Below are 15,020 nucleotides of genomic sequence, written 5' to 3' on the forward strand. Positions count from 1 at the left end.
GTTCAGGATTGAAAGTGTAGCTGTATAATTAATATCTTACCATTTTTTTTAAGTGCTCATACAAGAAGAAGTCATTCTAGCCATTCTGATCTCTTCTTCCTTGTTCCAGAAGCTAAAAGAATGCTGAAGTTGAATAGCATTACAAAGGAGAATTGCAATGACCTGTTTAGCTGGAGATGATTAATTTTCATAATAAACTAAGATAAACTAAAGAAAAGTGATCACTGATTTTAAACAAGATTTAGGAGGAGGAGGATAACGAATGCCAGTCAGAATTTTTTCACACAACACAACTCTCTGCCATGAAACATTTAATCTTTTGAAGGACTGGTATGTTTATTTTATAGAGGTAGCAGCACAGGCTTCTATGGAACATCTTGTATGGTACTCTGTGGAATTCACAATAAAAACAGTGGTTTAGGATAGTAGTTAATCACATGGATTTCCAATTTACAGAAGCTGACCAATAGATCTTTAAAGGTATTGCCTGTCAATGGAGAATCACCATTGAATGGAGATTTTCCTACCAACATTTTTCATGCAGCAGCACTAGATGCAGTACTAGTCAACACCGGTATTTATTGGAGAGAAAATTGCTACTCTTAAAGTATGTGAATGGTAAAACATAAAGGATAGCATAAGAATCAAAAACTGGAAAATAAAACCATACAAATTCTCATGTAACTAAAAAGCACTATTTTAAGAGTGAGGACAGTGTAAGATTAGAACTTTGGAAAAGATGGGTTATTTAATCTCTCAGCATCTTTAGATATAGATATATATTAGCTTATTTTATATGTGGTATTCTTTACTCACATTTCTCTCTTACATACATTGTTTCAGAAAGTTTGGTTTCAGTGCAGCAAAATTAACTTTTGAAGATCAGAATCTGGAGGATCTAACCTGAAATATAATGTACTACATATACTTCTTAGATTATATTGGAATCTGTAGTTGGGAGCTATATTTCAGTCTTATAGATTTGTACAAATAAATTCTCAAATAAAATGCATTATCAGCATTTCTAGGATTTATTTTCTTGTTATGAAAAAATGTGATATATCCCTGGAATCCTGTAAACAAATAAATCCCCACATTTTCTTAACAAAATTTAAATTTTTTTTCAGTTCTCCTGTATTTGACATTGCATAGAAATTACAATATTTCTGTTCAATACTAGACATAGGTTTTAGAAATATCTCAGACAATCTTAATTTTTCAGGGTGCAAAGGAACGTGTCATTTGGGTGTATAATGAGTGTTGGGTAATAGTTGGCTCCTGTGTGTTCTGGTAAAAATCTTTCAAAGTTACCTGGACTAGATCACTCTGGCTAAAATCACATTTTGTTCAATTATTTGAAGTTGTGGAGTTCAGAAAGAGGAAATGTGGCTTGTGAATACTGATAGTTTGGGGAAATATAAATTAGTTACAAACTGTAGTATCCGTATTACAACTAACTGTGGGCTTGAATTCTAACATTAGGTGCTGCAGTATAAACACAAATTTTGTCCTCTGTGTGGTTTTGGTTTTCTTATTTTTTTTTAAAAAGTAGGCTGGAGAAATAGGGTAGTTTGAGCCATCTGGTTGGCTGAGAGAGAACCACAGCTTCCCCCAGAACCCAGTGGGTACTGGGCATACTAATGGGGCTAATGTTGATCATGTAAAAAATTCATAAATTTGCTTTCATAGTTTATTTTTCTAGGTGAGTCTTAATTCACTTTCAGTGGAAAGTATGTAGCAGAAGCTTTCTCTCCTGATTTTTTCTTTTTGTACAACTGTGTTGAAGGCCAGTTACTGCATATTCATTTGACATACACCTCACAATGACTGTCCTGCTTGGGACACTTATGAGATCTTGAAATATGCTATATTATAACTTTTCAAATAATAGAGTGAGTGGACATAGCTGTCCCCTTTAGAGGGACAAGTAACTTTGCTCTTCTTTTTCTCCCTGTGGGGTATGGAGAAGCCAGACTGTAATCTCACTGGCATCAATTATTTAATATCCATTTGGAGGTTTTGAATGATGCATCCCAAGATGAGGAGCGTGGCAGAACCCGATCATCACAGAGTTAGACTGCACTGAAACGGGTTCACAGGCTTCCCATCTCTCTGTGTTACAGAATCAGAATGCCTTTAGGCATTTAAAATTATTTACAAGCCACAGCTATTTCCACAGAGTCAACTATTTGAAAATGAGGCCTTGTTGTCAAATCCTAATCCTTTTACTTACTTAAGCATTTTATTTATATTAGCAACAACTGTTACTACCGCATGAAACATTAAGGAATTAATGCAGCTCTTATAATCAGTGGTATTGAACACCGATTAGTTTGCATTTTGTTAAACCTGGGTTTCACAGTGTCTCAGTCTGTATGTGACAGCTAACAGTGAGCAGTGTTCCTGCTACTCAATATCTGGAAGAAAAAGCTTGAACACCCTGAAGTCCAGGAAACTACTATTTGCAAAATCAAAAAGTGGTTTGACTGCATCCTTTAATTACAAATGTAACCATTCCATGCTCAAAAATAGCTTAGGTTAAAAACTAGATTTACAAATATAAGCTCTGAAGGAAAAAACCACCGTTTTCGGTGTATTCAGAGTTGGGTGTGGAGACAAGTTCCCCCTGTTAATACAGTATTTTCTTTCCTGGGTGTTCATCATAATGTAATACAACCTTAAGCTGTTTTCTGAATTTCACCATAAAGAAGAGTACTAGACTGAATATTGAGGCTGAGCCTGTAGTCATGGAAAAGAAGTTATTAAAGTTACTTTACCTAAGGTGCTGGAGAGCTTGTCTTTATCTGTGCTGATGAAAAGATATGGTAGAAGTTTTAAAGCAGCACTTTTCTGGTTGAGGAGTCTAGAGTAAATGGATAGTTTGGAGAAACACAGCTACAGTAGCTGTGTTCTGTAATTTCTTAATTACTTTTGTATAATCTTGTAACTCTCTGTATTTTTAAGGTACTGAGATGTTTGAAACTGCTGATGGCATTTCCGATTGCAGTCTGTCCACTAATACAATTTATGCTGTGTAATTTTAGCTCTAAATATTTGATTGCTCTGAAATTCTCTGATCAAATGGGAGCATACCTGCTTGATTTTTACCTCCCTTAAAAAAGCCATTAAAATCCCTAGTAGTTTGTACTGGGTGTTGGCAACAAGTATATCTGAGTTAATGAGGCGTATGACTTGTTAGGTATGGGAAGGATAAATGTAATTCAGCATCATATAAAAAGCATCAGGAATCAGAGGGAGACTGTCAGTAGATAAAGTTAAATGAAGAAAAAGTCCAGTAAAGGCAATTAAATTTATACTGTAGAAATTTTTACTATCTTGCTTTTGTATTCATTACCAGTTTGATGTAAACTTTGCATCTATAACGTGGTTCACAGTCCTTTGAGTTGCCATTTATTATAAAGACCTTACACTGATGGTCATATTTAAAAAAAAAATAAGACAATGATCTCAAAACATGCAAATTCTGCTTAACAGAAACCAAACCCCTGAACAAGCAATACAGGTTTATGCTTGTCTCGTGTTTTGTAGTTGTAAACTAAATAAAAGATCATTTAAATTCGTAAATTGTTACAGCATGTATCAGTATATTTAAATATTTCACACCAAGCGTGCATATTTCTCCTTGCTTTGTTTTATAACTGCTGGTATTGTGGTAGTTTCCCAATTTTGTTAGCAAGTCACCATTAAAAGGCCTAAATTACTTTACATTTTTTTGAAAGGTAAAACTGGAATTTTAAGTATGGCAACTTGTGTTCCTTAGTTAAACTGAATTTTCCTGAATCAGGAAAGAGAGAGAGCAAAGCAAGATATTTACAGCCAAACCAGATAATTAGACGGGAGAAAACAGAGAAGTATGCTTGCCATAGAATTCATCAAATTCCTAGAAAGTCCCATGATTATTTTTTTTCAGTATATTATGGTAGTCAGGGCAAGCAAACAGCTAATAATAATTTTTAGAGGTGTCAGACCTTCTTCCTCTAATGATTTGGTTGTCAGTGTAGCAGTTTTTTTATAGATGAGAGACATATAGTTGTGAATCCTGTGCTGTGCAGCTTCTCTGGCCTTTCCTACCTGTTGATGATGATTTAGTGTAACACATTAGCAGTAATAAAGATGCTAATCTGTTGCTTTCTGCGTTTTTACATGCTCTGTGGTTAATTTAATACATTCTGTAGCTCTTTGTTTAGAAACTTTTGCTTCATCTGGATCATTGTATCATGCTTCTGCTTCTTAAATGTGTTTGCCTTGCACCAGTTACTAACACAGGTGGCGATTCAGCTCAAGAAATAGAGATAGATTATTCCTGAAGAATAAGCTTCATTGCCATAGTTCTCAAGCTGGGATCACTGGAACATTGTAAGAATAATTGGTCATTCTTTATTTGTCCTGTTGAAAACTACTTAGACGTTTTAATTCATTTTCAAAAGCTGCCAATGTTTTAGCTTCAGCTGGAGTCGCATAAAGGAAGGAAGGGGACCAGAACTAACTGTCAGGTGCATGTCTCCAGGTGGAAGATGAGCTGTAGAAATGCCCAATAAATTATATATTTTTTTTAAATATTGTTTTTTCTTTATACCAGGATGCTAAATTGCAGTAAAAGGCACCTATGAATGCTTAGCTCTAATAGGTAGTAGAATAAGGTCTGTAATGAAGTAGCACTTGATTATACTTTAGATGTGTCAGGTCTATTTTATAGCATTAATCCAAATTAAACGTATTTAATGGGCCATATGGTCCTCTTCATTTTTTCAAATTTGTAACATAAACCTGTAACATGATGCTGAAAACCAAAACGAACTCCAGAGAAAGAAAATTATTCAATTACAAATAGCATGTGTGTCCTTGTGCTGACATGAACCGCCTCTTGATTAGTGTCTAACCACAGGGCTCCCTTTCCTTCCAACCTAAAGGGAGGGCTTGATTGACACAGCAGAGACCAACCTGAGCAACTGAGTGATCTAAATAGTGCTATTATCTGTGTTTTACTGTAAGACTAACCAGCTGAAGATATGTAGTTTGTCTGCTCTACAACAGGGAGTTAGTTCTTACAGAGCGTGTTGCTGATAATTTATTCTAGATGCATTTTACAGATTTCCACCCCCCCCAACATAAAAGCTAACATTTAAAGAATCATTAAGTAGGACCTGATTGCAGCTGGTGAAGTAAAGCAAAGCAATTAATTTTTTTTTCCAAAGTGGGAACTCACAAATTGTTTTTTGCTTATGTGAAAAGAAAGATTCTGTGGGTTATCAGAATTAAAATTAATCAAATTGTTAAATTATAAAGAGGGGTTTTTTTTCTAAGTGACACCATTTTAGATTTAAACATGCAAAAATAGCAGATGAGCTGTTGGGGGCGGGGAGGGAAGAAAGGAAAGGGAAAGCAGGATGCCAAAGTAATTGGAGAACTTTTAAGTCCTGTGTTTCTGGACATTGGTGTAATCTTGTCCCCCAGCCCTGTCACTTCTGTGACCCTCATCCCCTGCTGGTCTTTTACTTGAGAATGACCTTCATTTCCAGCAGCAGGAATTTTTTCCCAGTCAGTCTTTCATCTCTGTTCTGCACTGATGCCCCGTTGGCTTGCAGTAAGGGTCAGGCATTCTGCTGCCAGGCATGGAAGTTGTCCTGCTTGTCATAAATGGCATTTACAATTTTGGGAGATGGTCTTTTCCTGGTTTCCTGGTGGCTGCGTATTGAAAGAAATTTGAGACAGTGCTTGTACGTTTTGATAGCAGTGTTTTTCACATGATACAAGAACACTATTTCCAGTTGATTAACAAGGTGGACTTTGAAGTTAATTTCTGTGTCAGAAACAGTAGTGCAGAAAGAATGAACAAAGATTTAGAGTGGATCTTCTAGGTAAAGATGAGGAGGGAAAGAAATGAAAGCTGCAACTAACAAAGCCAGTATTTGTGGGTAATAGTCCCGTAAACAGGTGTTTGTAGGTGCGGCTTCAGGTACCTGTCCAGCTGCTGGTTTAATGCTAGAAACCCAGTTGGTATGAGACTTGATGTTACTTTTACCTGTAAAACAATAATAATAAATACAAGGCTAAGCTGCCTGGGCACTGACAAACAAATCTGTATAAATAAAAGAGCTCCACTCAGTCATATAAAGAAAAACTTCAATCCTATTTGAGATTTGATATACTTCCTTCCTATGGATGCTGATCCAGGAGGATACAGCATTCCCTTGTGTTTAAGTCTGTGTGAATGTCTCACATCATCTCAGATGGCATTAGATAACTCATTGAGTGTAGAATGCCCCACCACCTCATTCCTCCCACCCCATCTCCCATCATTCCCCTGCCTGCCACCATTCTTCTGTATGGTGAGACTGTCTCATTTTTGCATCTTACTCCAGGAAATTGTTCCTCAATTAATTTTCTTACAGCTGTAAAACAGGGGTGGAGGAAGAAGTTTGCTTTGCTGATTCCTTCAGCTTCTTAATTGCTTTGATTTGTTATTGTATGTGAATGGTGGGCTGTTGTTCTTGCATTGACCAAGTTAATAGCTTGCCTCTTAGTTTAACAACACTTCAGTGATGAGAAAATGTTATTAATTGTAGGACATTATTATTCTTTATCTTAAGGTCCATTAATTTTGGGAAACATTTCATTTGTTTAATGAATGCAAAACACACTACATGAACTTGGCAGTCGTTGCCAGAGACTTGAAGAATGCTGATGGAGAGTCTGCCTAACAATAAAAATAAATGGGAAGGGTACAGTGTCTTGCACAGAAAGCATTCTCCCATATTAGTGCAGTGTTAAGTATTTATTGTTGAACTGGTCGTTATGGGGGACTTGTATGTCACAGCAGTGACAGTTGAACAAAGCAGTTAAACTCTTAAGATGCAGGCACTATTGTATTGAACATTCCTGTCATAAAAATAGAAATCCTATACCATAAAGGATGGTGATGTAAAAACCAAAAAGTACTGTATCTCATTATACTCTTAACTGAATATTTAAACATTTCAATGTAAAATTTCATCCATAAGAAATATTTCATTGTTGCTATAGCAAGGAAAAAAGCAACAGATTGTGTTTGAATAGTTAAAATGGATGCAATAAAGTGTTTTCTGCGGGACAGAAGGCTGGCTAGAAGTCAAGCTTGAACTTCTGAAAAAAGCAGATGTCTCTTCTTTCAGTTCCTGGTTTTCTAGCACCAGTGGGTGGTGGTGTATATTCAGAATTAACTGACTCTACCATCATTTTCACCTCTTAGAAACAATATAGAAATGGGAACAGTATCAAAATGCTCTGTTAATTACCTGTGTCCCAGCAGTATGTATAACCTCGATTGTTGGGGTTTTTGTGATTGCTTTGGGGTTTTTTTTGTGAGACCTAATCTGCTTAGCCAATTGATTGTTGGGGTTTTTGTGATTGTTTTTTATTTTTTGTGAGACCTAATCTGCTTAGCCAATGACAATAATGATCCAGTTTTCTAGTGTTCTTGATACTTAGTCAATAATTTGTGATTGAAACCTTCTCAGGAATGGTGAAAAGGGGGAGTCAAACTCAGGAACAAAAGTAGTACTTAAAGGCATGCCTTTAAGTTTAAAGATGTTTTAAAAAAAATCTCATAATCTAAATCTAAAATATCCCCAAGACACCCCAATTTAAACTTTTGTCTGCGATGTTTTGACAGCTATGACTTACAAATGATACCTAAGGTTAATGCTACATTAATGTTTAATTTTTATTATGCTTTTTTCTTGCTGTGTCATGGAGAGCTAGGCTTTTGGCTGCTGTAAGTCATGTTGCTCCATGAATATCTTTAAAGAGGACAGTGTTTACTAGCGGGGGCTGCAGGTACAGAAGGGAGCTCTTGTTTCTGTTTTGACTGTAACTCTCAGTCTTTTTGGACACACCGTGCACAACTGAATGTGTCTAAGAGCAGGAGCAGAAACGTTTAACAAAATAGAGAATGATACAACCACCTCTCAAAAATACTTATGAAATGAAAGCTGTTTCTTGAAGCTATTTTAAAATAGTTTTCTATGAGAAAGCAGGAGCAGAAACGTTTAACAAAATAGAGAATGATACAACCACCTCTCAAAAATACTTATGAAATGAAAGCTGTTTCTTGAAGCTATTTTAAAATAGTTTTCTGTGAGAACCTCCAGCCCTTATTTATACTGGGTTACATGTGATTGCGTTCGTAGCACAGAAGTGAAACTGAGAAGCAATAATTATGCTAATTTAAATACAGAAAAATACCGAGATTTGTCTCTTTCTAACTCTTAAAATGTTTTCATGCTCACCCCAGGAACTTTAATGCAGAGAATCTGGTGTATTTTGCTATTAAAGGAGAAATAATCTTACCCTGTTCTCGTAGAAAGCTAGTAATTTAGTAGGGAGGTCTGAGGAAGTTATGTTATACTATATAAACTGTTAGCTAAATATGAATAATCTCTAGTACTTCAGCTTCTTAACATTTTTAAAAAGAAACCTAAGTAGCTTATTTGCTATAATAGATGTTGAAAGCCTTTGTGCCTGCTGTTTATTAAGTGTTTAATTACCTGATGTGTTTGAAAGCTACACTAGGATGTGGCACTCACTTGGGCTTGTTTTCCAGTTTTCATCTTGTATTTCTTGCAACTCTATTGCTAAGATTTCACCATTAAATACTTACGTGAAATAAATACAAACATGTCATTGACTAGAATTAGGTAATTTACCCAGAAAATGTGTATTTATATATCTTTAGCCTTTTAATTGTTTTTCTCTTAACCTCTACTCTGCATTGCCAGCATTTTGTCAACCACAGATAGACCTTTTTGCACCAGTGTAAGTTCCAGCTTGATTTTAAAATGCTTCAACCCTAATATGATGCTTCAACCCTAATAATGCTGTGTAAATGAGATATTGATACGAGTTATTAAGAGTCTGGTTGCAAATAAGTAAGTAGAATTTTGATTTCTGTTTGTTTTTCAGAGCCAGAGCTTCACCTGTGTGGAAAAGCCACACTGTCGGGCATCTAATGTGAGTTCTGTGCAGACCCAGGGAGATGCAGATTATTTCATCAACCACCTTGGAGTCCCTGCCACACAGTTTTCATATGAGGACATCAAAACATCCGAGGTAATTAGAAATAAAAATGTACACACTGAAAATAGCAGAAAGATAGAATTAGATTTTCCCAGGTTATATCCTTACCTGACAAGTGGAAGATTATCTCCTGGTTTGGATCTTTAGGGGGTTACCACAGAACTTCAAAGTGACTGATTTTATTGGGGTGTGGCATTCAAATGAACAGGTAAATGTTTAGAACAAATGAAAAAAAAATTGTAGGACATAATGTTAAAAATGTTAGTTTTGCTGATAATATTATAGATTACATATTATCTAGCCCAACTTTACAGACTGCTTTCAACATCAAGGAAACGAGTTTTGATGTGTATTTTTTTTCCTGTGCAGTAGGAATGACAATGTCTGTGTCACTTAGCAGCTATTCCACATAGTTTTCATTCCAGATCTGCATATACAGGATCTCTAGAGCACGAGAAAGAAACTGCAAACTTCAGTATATCAGAATAATAAGTATTTCCCAGCAACATTTACAATATGAACCCTGAAGGTTATTTCTTATTTCTCTCCCTTATTTCTTTAAGCTTTGCCTTGTTTTTCTTTTTATATGAGCATCATCCCATATCATTTTCCCTCTTTTTGTGGAGCGCCTTAAAAATGTAGTTTTATCTTCTGGATTCAACATTTTATATCTGATGGCCACACTTGCCTTTTTACCTTCATGAAAGGAGACATGGGAAAGTAGTTTTTAAAAGATCTACATTGGACAGTGCAGTAGGGGACTTCTTCATTAAAGAGAAAAGAACTAACCCCACGGTTGCAAGTTAATTCATTTTGATTATGTCTGTCTCAGTAGAGTTTATAGCATGGTTACTGAAGTACTGGAACATAAGTAAATCACAGAGACTGAGAAAAGTCGCCTTACTGGGGCTGCCTAATGTTTGGGTACAAGAGAAAATATAATCTGGATTTGCTATGGTTTCAGTTAGAGATTTGATTGTTTGATTTTAAATCAAACATTAAACCGTTCAGCATTTTGAAGCCATTCCAATCACCTGCAAACTTAAGCTGGTACAGGGGTATTTTGAGCTTTTTTCAAGGTGCAAATAGACTGTTACTATTGATTTCTATGTCATCGTAGTCAGCGGTTTCAAGAAGAATCCAATTTTTAAATTTATAGCTGGATGATCTCCTATGTTATCTGCATATTATCATCCTTTTCAGTGCATCCTAGTACATAATGATTCCTGTCTGGTAACACAGAATCTTAAATTCCTTCTGTGATAATGTGGTAGGTTACATCAATGTTAGCATTATCATTTTGTTTTGACAAAAATAAGTTACTACACATTATTATTTAAAAAATCCCACCTGGCCTCTTTTTTTTGTTATTTATTGATGGACACATATTTAGCATGAAATATTTTATTGTAGCTGTCCCAAGTTTGGGTATGCAGGGCTTCCAGAACATTTACTTTTACACCTAGGCCATAAAAGTTGTTTTCCGTATCTTCACTCCAACTTAAGTACAGGCAAGAAGTATAAAAATTACCTGTCACATTATTCACAGGCTAGACCAAGCTAGTGTAATACCATGGACCACTAAGCTAATTTAGAAGAAAAATGAAAAGAGGTTTCTTTATAGAAGGCATTTGTATGTAATATATGTAGAAGAGTTTAGAATTTTGACAGTTTGAGATTGTATCCTCTTTAGAGAGAATGCATAATGATTTTTATTTCTGTTGAAATATGCATAACTTTTTGAAGGTAACTTTCAACTTTCATTAGAGCCCTTAAAAGTGATTTTCGCCCACACTGGTGTAACACAGAGGCCACTAAATCTTAACTCTTCAATGAATGTGGCTTCTCAGTTGTTTTGAGCATCTGTCTCCACTTCCTCCGTTCACCCCTCTTTTCTTCCTTTTTTTATCACTCTTTGGGGAAACTTACTGCACTTCCTTGATTTCAGTATTTACATGCTTAGACTGACACATTGTGCGCTTCTTTCAAAAGAAATCAAAAGCATTCCAAGTTGTCTTTGTTATGAGAAAAGAAACAGAGGAGCTGTCCTTGATGGAGAGAACCCGGGGTCTACTTTATCGAAAAATAACTCCTGTGTTGTGCGTTGCTTTTATCTCTTTCATGTGCTGGTGTTAGTGTGGAGGGAAGGCTCAAGCAGTACGGAGCACTCTTCAGTGCATCTGCCTTGTGTCTTTTTAAAAACAAATGGGAAACTGGTGTTTATACCTTTTTTTGTCTGCGTGGAACCAGTGTGGAATGGCTGTAAGTTGTGGTGTTCTGGGGTCAGTGAGTGGGACCCCCATTTTAATCCTGTCTTATGGGGACTTTCAGCTGCTCTTTCATTTCTTGCAGTGTTCTTTTAATCAAGGTAAGGACCATACCAATTTGTAGAAATCAAGGTGGCATAGAGAAGTTCTGGTTGTTGGCCACGGCTGAAGGGTGAGGACTCTACCCAGTCAGCAAGACTGGCCACACTGGGACCTTACCAAAAATAGCTTTGTCCCACTGATGACTGTGAAATTCTGTTTCCTATCATTATTGATTCACTGAGTTGGTTCTAATTATGACCTTGACATGATGTTTGTATTATTTAATTTTAGTTCAGTGAAAGTGTCTAAGTAATTAGCCTCTGGGAGAAGTTTAATTTACTGTAAGTGGAACTTGTAGGAAGCATTTGGAGGGGTTTTTTATTTTCAGATTTGGAACTGCCTTATCAATCATCGCAGCACAGGTAATTCAGCGGTGTAGTTGAAGGCCACTGGCTCTATTACTACATGAATAGCTGCATCCATTACCACTATAACCTCTAGCACACTGTTTCTTAGATTTCATAAAATGAGCAATGAAAATAAAGTTAATTTCTGTCTACCAGTGAGCTATTACCATTTATCTGGCTGCCAGAATTTATTAAAAGCTACTGTTCCTTTGGAAGAACATTTCTCTGTATCTCTGGTACAGACTGGACTGTATATGTCAACACAGCTGAAAACAACCAGTAAACAGTTTGTGAGCTGGAGAAGGACATACACTCCCCAGTGACAGACACAACCTCTGTCTTCATGCTGCAATGGCTGAGCTGAAACTTATCCAGGGATGTAGTGTGGATTTAATGTGAAGCAGGTGGTTATATTGGGAACAAACTCTGATAACTGTCCCTAACTTTTCTGACCAGTGCTCTCTTATAAAATTTGTGTCAAGGATTATTTATATAGATAATATATACATTTAAAACCACGCATTTTAGATGCATATATATGTATATATATAAAATCAAGGTGGCATTATGGAAGGCAACAAAGCCTATGGTGTAGTTTTTTCAGCAAATTCTGGGTAAAGTGAGAAATATAACTCCACAAACACAGCTTTGTACCTGTGTGCATATATCTAAAGCCAACTGGCATTGTCTGATCTGTAATATCCTATATTGAGAGCCAGTTTTGCATCACTGTGTAGTTCACTGGTCAAACAGTTACAGGGCTTAAAGTCAATCAGTTTTTATGGTCTGAAGGTTTAGTTCTCTATAGTCCTAATGCAGTTATCTCAACTTATTGCATCACATCATTAATCTCACTGTTACTTTGTATCCATATACTTCCAGTATGTCCTCCAGTCCCTTTGCAGACAGGAAAGAGTTAGTTACTGTCTTGAGATTTATGACTGACTACTTGGCTGATCCACAGCTGACCAGGCTCTTCTGGTGAATTTTATGCTGGTTTTCTTCTCTTATTATTTATGACCTTCTGGATTAAGTGTCACCCAGTAACAATCAATTTATCAGATCCAAATACATTTATCAAAGCATTCAATTAGAAACATTGTGGCATCGTTTTCTTTGAAGGACCAGGGTGGACCTGGTGTCTATATACAATGACAAGGTGTACTTACTTCAGCCTTAGCTGCTCAAAGTGGAGTTTCCAAACCTGTGGCAGATGCATGAATGTTCTTAGAAGAGAATTAGAACCAGTTGTTTGAGCTTGATATTCCAGGGATATTCCTGCCCTAAGCAGAAGCCATAGACTAATGGGGAGTTTGCATGATAGCAGGGTGTTGCTGTCATCATCTGCAGGTTGGTAGCTTTTCCATCTAAAAATGTAGCTCTGCATGGCTCCCCTCCTTCCCTGTTCCACTCCTCTTCCACTTTCTCGCTGGTATATATTAAATTTTTTAAGGAAATACACAGCTAGTAGTTGCCCATAGAGAGTTCCAGGAGGTGTTTCATGCACATATGAAAAAAATCAAAGTACTAGTGTGCTGAGAATACCAGAAACTCTTTGCAAAGGAGCAAACGTGTGTCAGGCTCAGAATGGCAGGTTGCTTGGAAACCCAGGGTTTCCTTTTTCTAATCTGTCTCTGGAGAGTTTGCTGCTGTTGCATTTGCGGCTGAGAGATTTTATGAACTTTGTAGTAGAACTTTATGGTCAACAAGGTGTAGCACTGGGAGTTGGATGTGTCGAGGTGAAGAGAGAGGTTTCATTGCTGTTCCTGGACAAGTGATGAACTGCCAGTGTGTAACCAAAGATAGTTCAAACGGTCCCCAGTAGATTGTCTTGTAACTACTTGTGCAGGTAGGTCCGAACCACAGCTGCCTTCCTCACTCACGGGCTATACTGTCTTTTTAATAGCTGTGCCTTTGTTTCTTCATACTGTATTTCTTCTGGCCGACATGTTTTTTCAGTCCATCCTTAGCATAAATCAATGCTTTTTAATTTCTCAGTACATTCAGGGATTACTCAGCATAGAACTCACCAGCACTACAGAAATACATTAATCCATCTGTTCGCTTGGACACTAAGTGAGTTGAATTTGTTAGTAAGAGCATGCTGAAATTGTTAAGGTTAATGACTCGGTATTTTACAAGACAAAATATGTTTGATGTTCAATTGATTGCTTGAGTTGTTTTATTGAATAATATGAATATTTAACTACTTAATTTCATGGAAGAGCATCTTTGTTATTCCATTTATGTTAGTGAAACTGATGATGTTCTCGTCAGTTGGATACTTTGCTCCAAAGAAAATCTGTTTTATCTCACAAATTCTAGTGTTTTGATGTCCCAAACATTCCACGGTGCATCCAGGAGGGGAAAATTCTTTTCATAAACCTGCCATACAGTGACAAAAATGCACAGCTCCTCTGACATTCCCACTGCACAAATATGTGTTGTTGCTGTAAACTCTGCCCTTGCGGATTCTCTCATAAGCTCTTAATTTTCTTGGAGTTGACTGAGGATGGTTGAAAGTCAGCCGAAGACAGACAGCCTGGAAGTTAAGAGGGTCAATGGGATATGGGAAAACATGTGAGAAATTTGGTTAGACACCCATTACTGCTTCTCTTTGCTACCCTGATGAAGCATCTCATTACTGAAAACATGTATTATCTAAGGATAGAAGGCATGGGATTATCTTTCCTTTCTGGAGAAGTAAATTTCCAGTTGCATTCAAGATTACATTTTACCATTGTCGTTCTGAGTGGCTAAATTCAACAGACCTGACTGAAAATCTTCTAGCAGAGTGTCTGGAATAAATATCAAAACTTGGGTTTGTGTCAGCAAGCGTTAATAGTGGAGCATTCACCTTTGTCTTCTAATACTTTGAAAAAAAATTCAAGATCACTGGACTATCAAACAGCTGTGATTTGAGTCCATGATAAATTCTCTCAAATAAAATTTGTAATGTATCTTATCAAGGCCATTAAAGAACTCTTTAATAAGGCTTTTGATAAATAAATATTGTCTTTGAAGACATTATTGTTTTTCTAAGCAAAAGCCCATTCTGATTCTTACTGCAAAATGGTGAACCTCCCATCTACACAGTATCTGTCTAGGGGATAAAATCAGATTTCTTCCTTCAGCATAGTAACTTAATAGGTTTTTAAAACACTAAAAATAAAACCTGGAAATAAGAAGCATCGGATCAGGAAAATAAGGCATTGTTATTTATAATATT

General features: G+C 36.4%; 1 protein-coding gene across 1 annotated transcript in view; it reads left to right on the forward strand.

Moving 5' to 3' along the window:
• Positions 1 to 15,020, forward strand: part of NAALADL2 (N-acetylated alpha-linked acidic dipeptidase-like 2) — a 390,920-nt gene that overhangs the window by 300,064 nt on the left and 75,836 nt on the right. The window contains exon 10 of the mRNA XM_014938872.1: positions 8,962 to 9,108. Within this exon, the coding sequence (XP_014794358.1) occupies positions 8,962 to 9,108 (147 nt within the window). The remainder of the gene's footprint in view (positions 1 to 8,961; positions 9,109 to 15,020) is intronic.

This window comes from Calidris pugnax, unplaced genomic scaffold (genome assembly GCF_001431845.1).
Source record: "Calidris pugnax isolate Ruff unplaced genomic scaffold, ASM143184v1 scaffold52, whole genome shotgun sequence".
Lineage (NCBI taxonomy): Eukaryota > Metazoa > Chordata > Aves > Charadriiformes > Scolopacidae > Calidris > Calidris pugnax.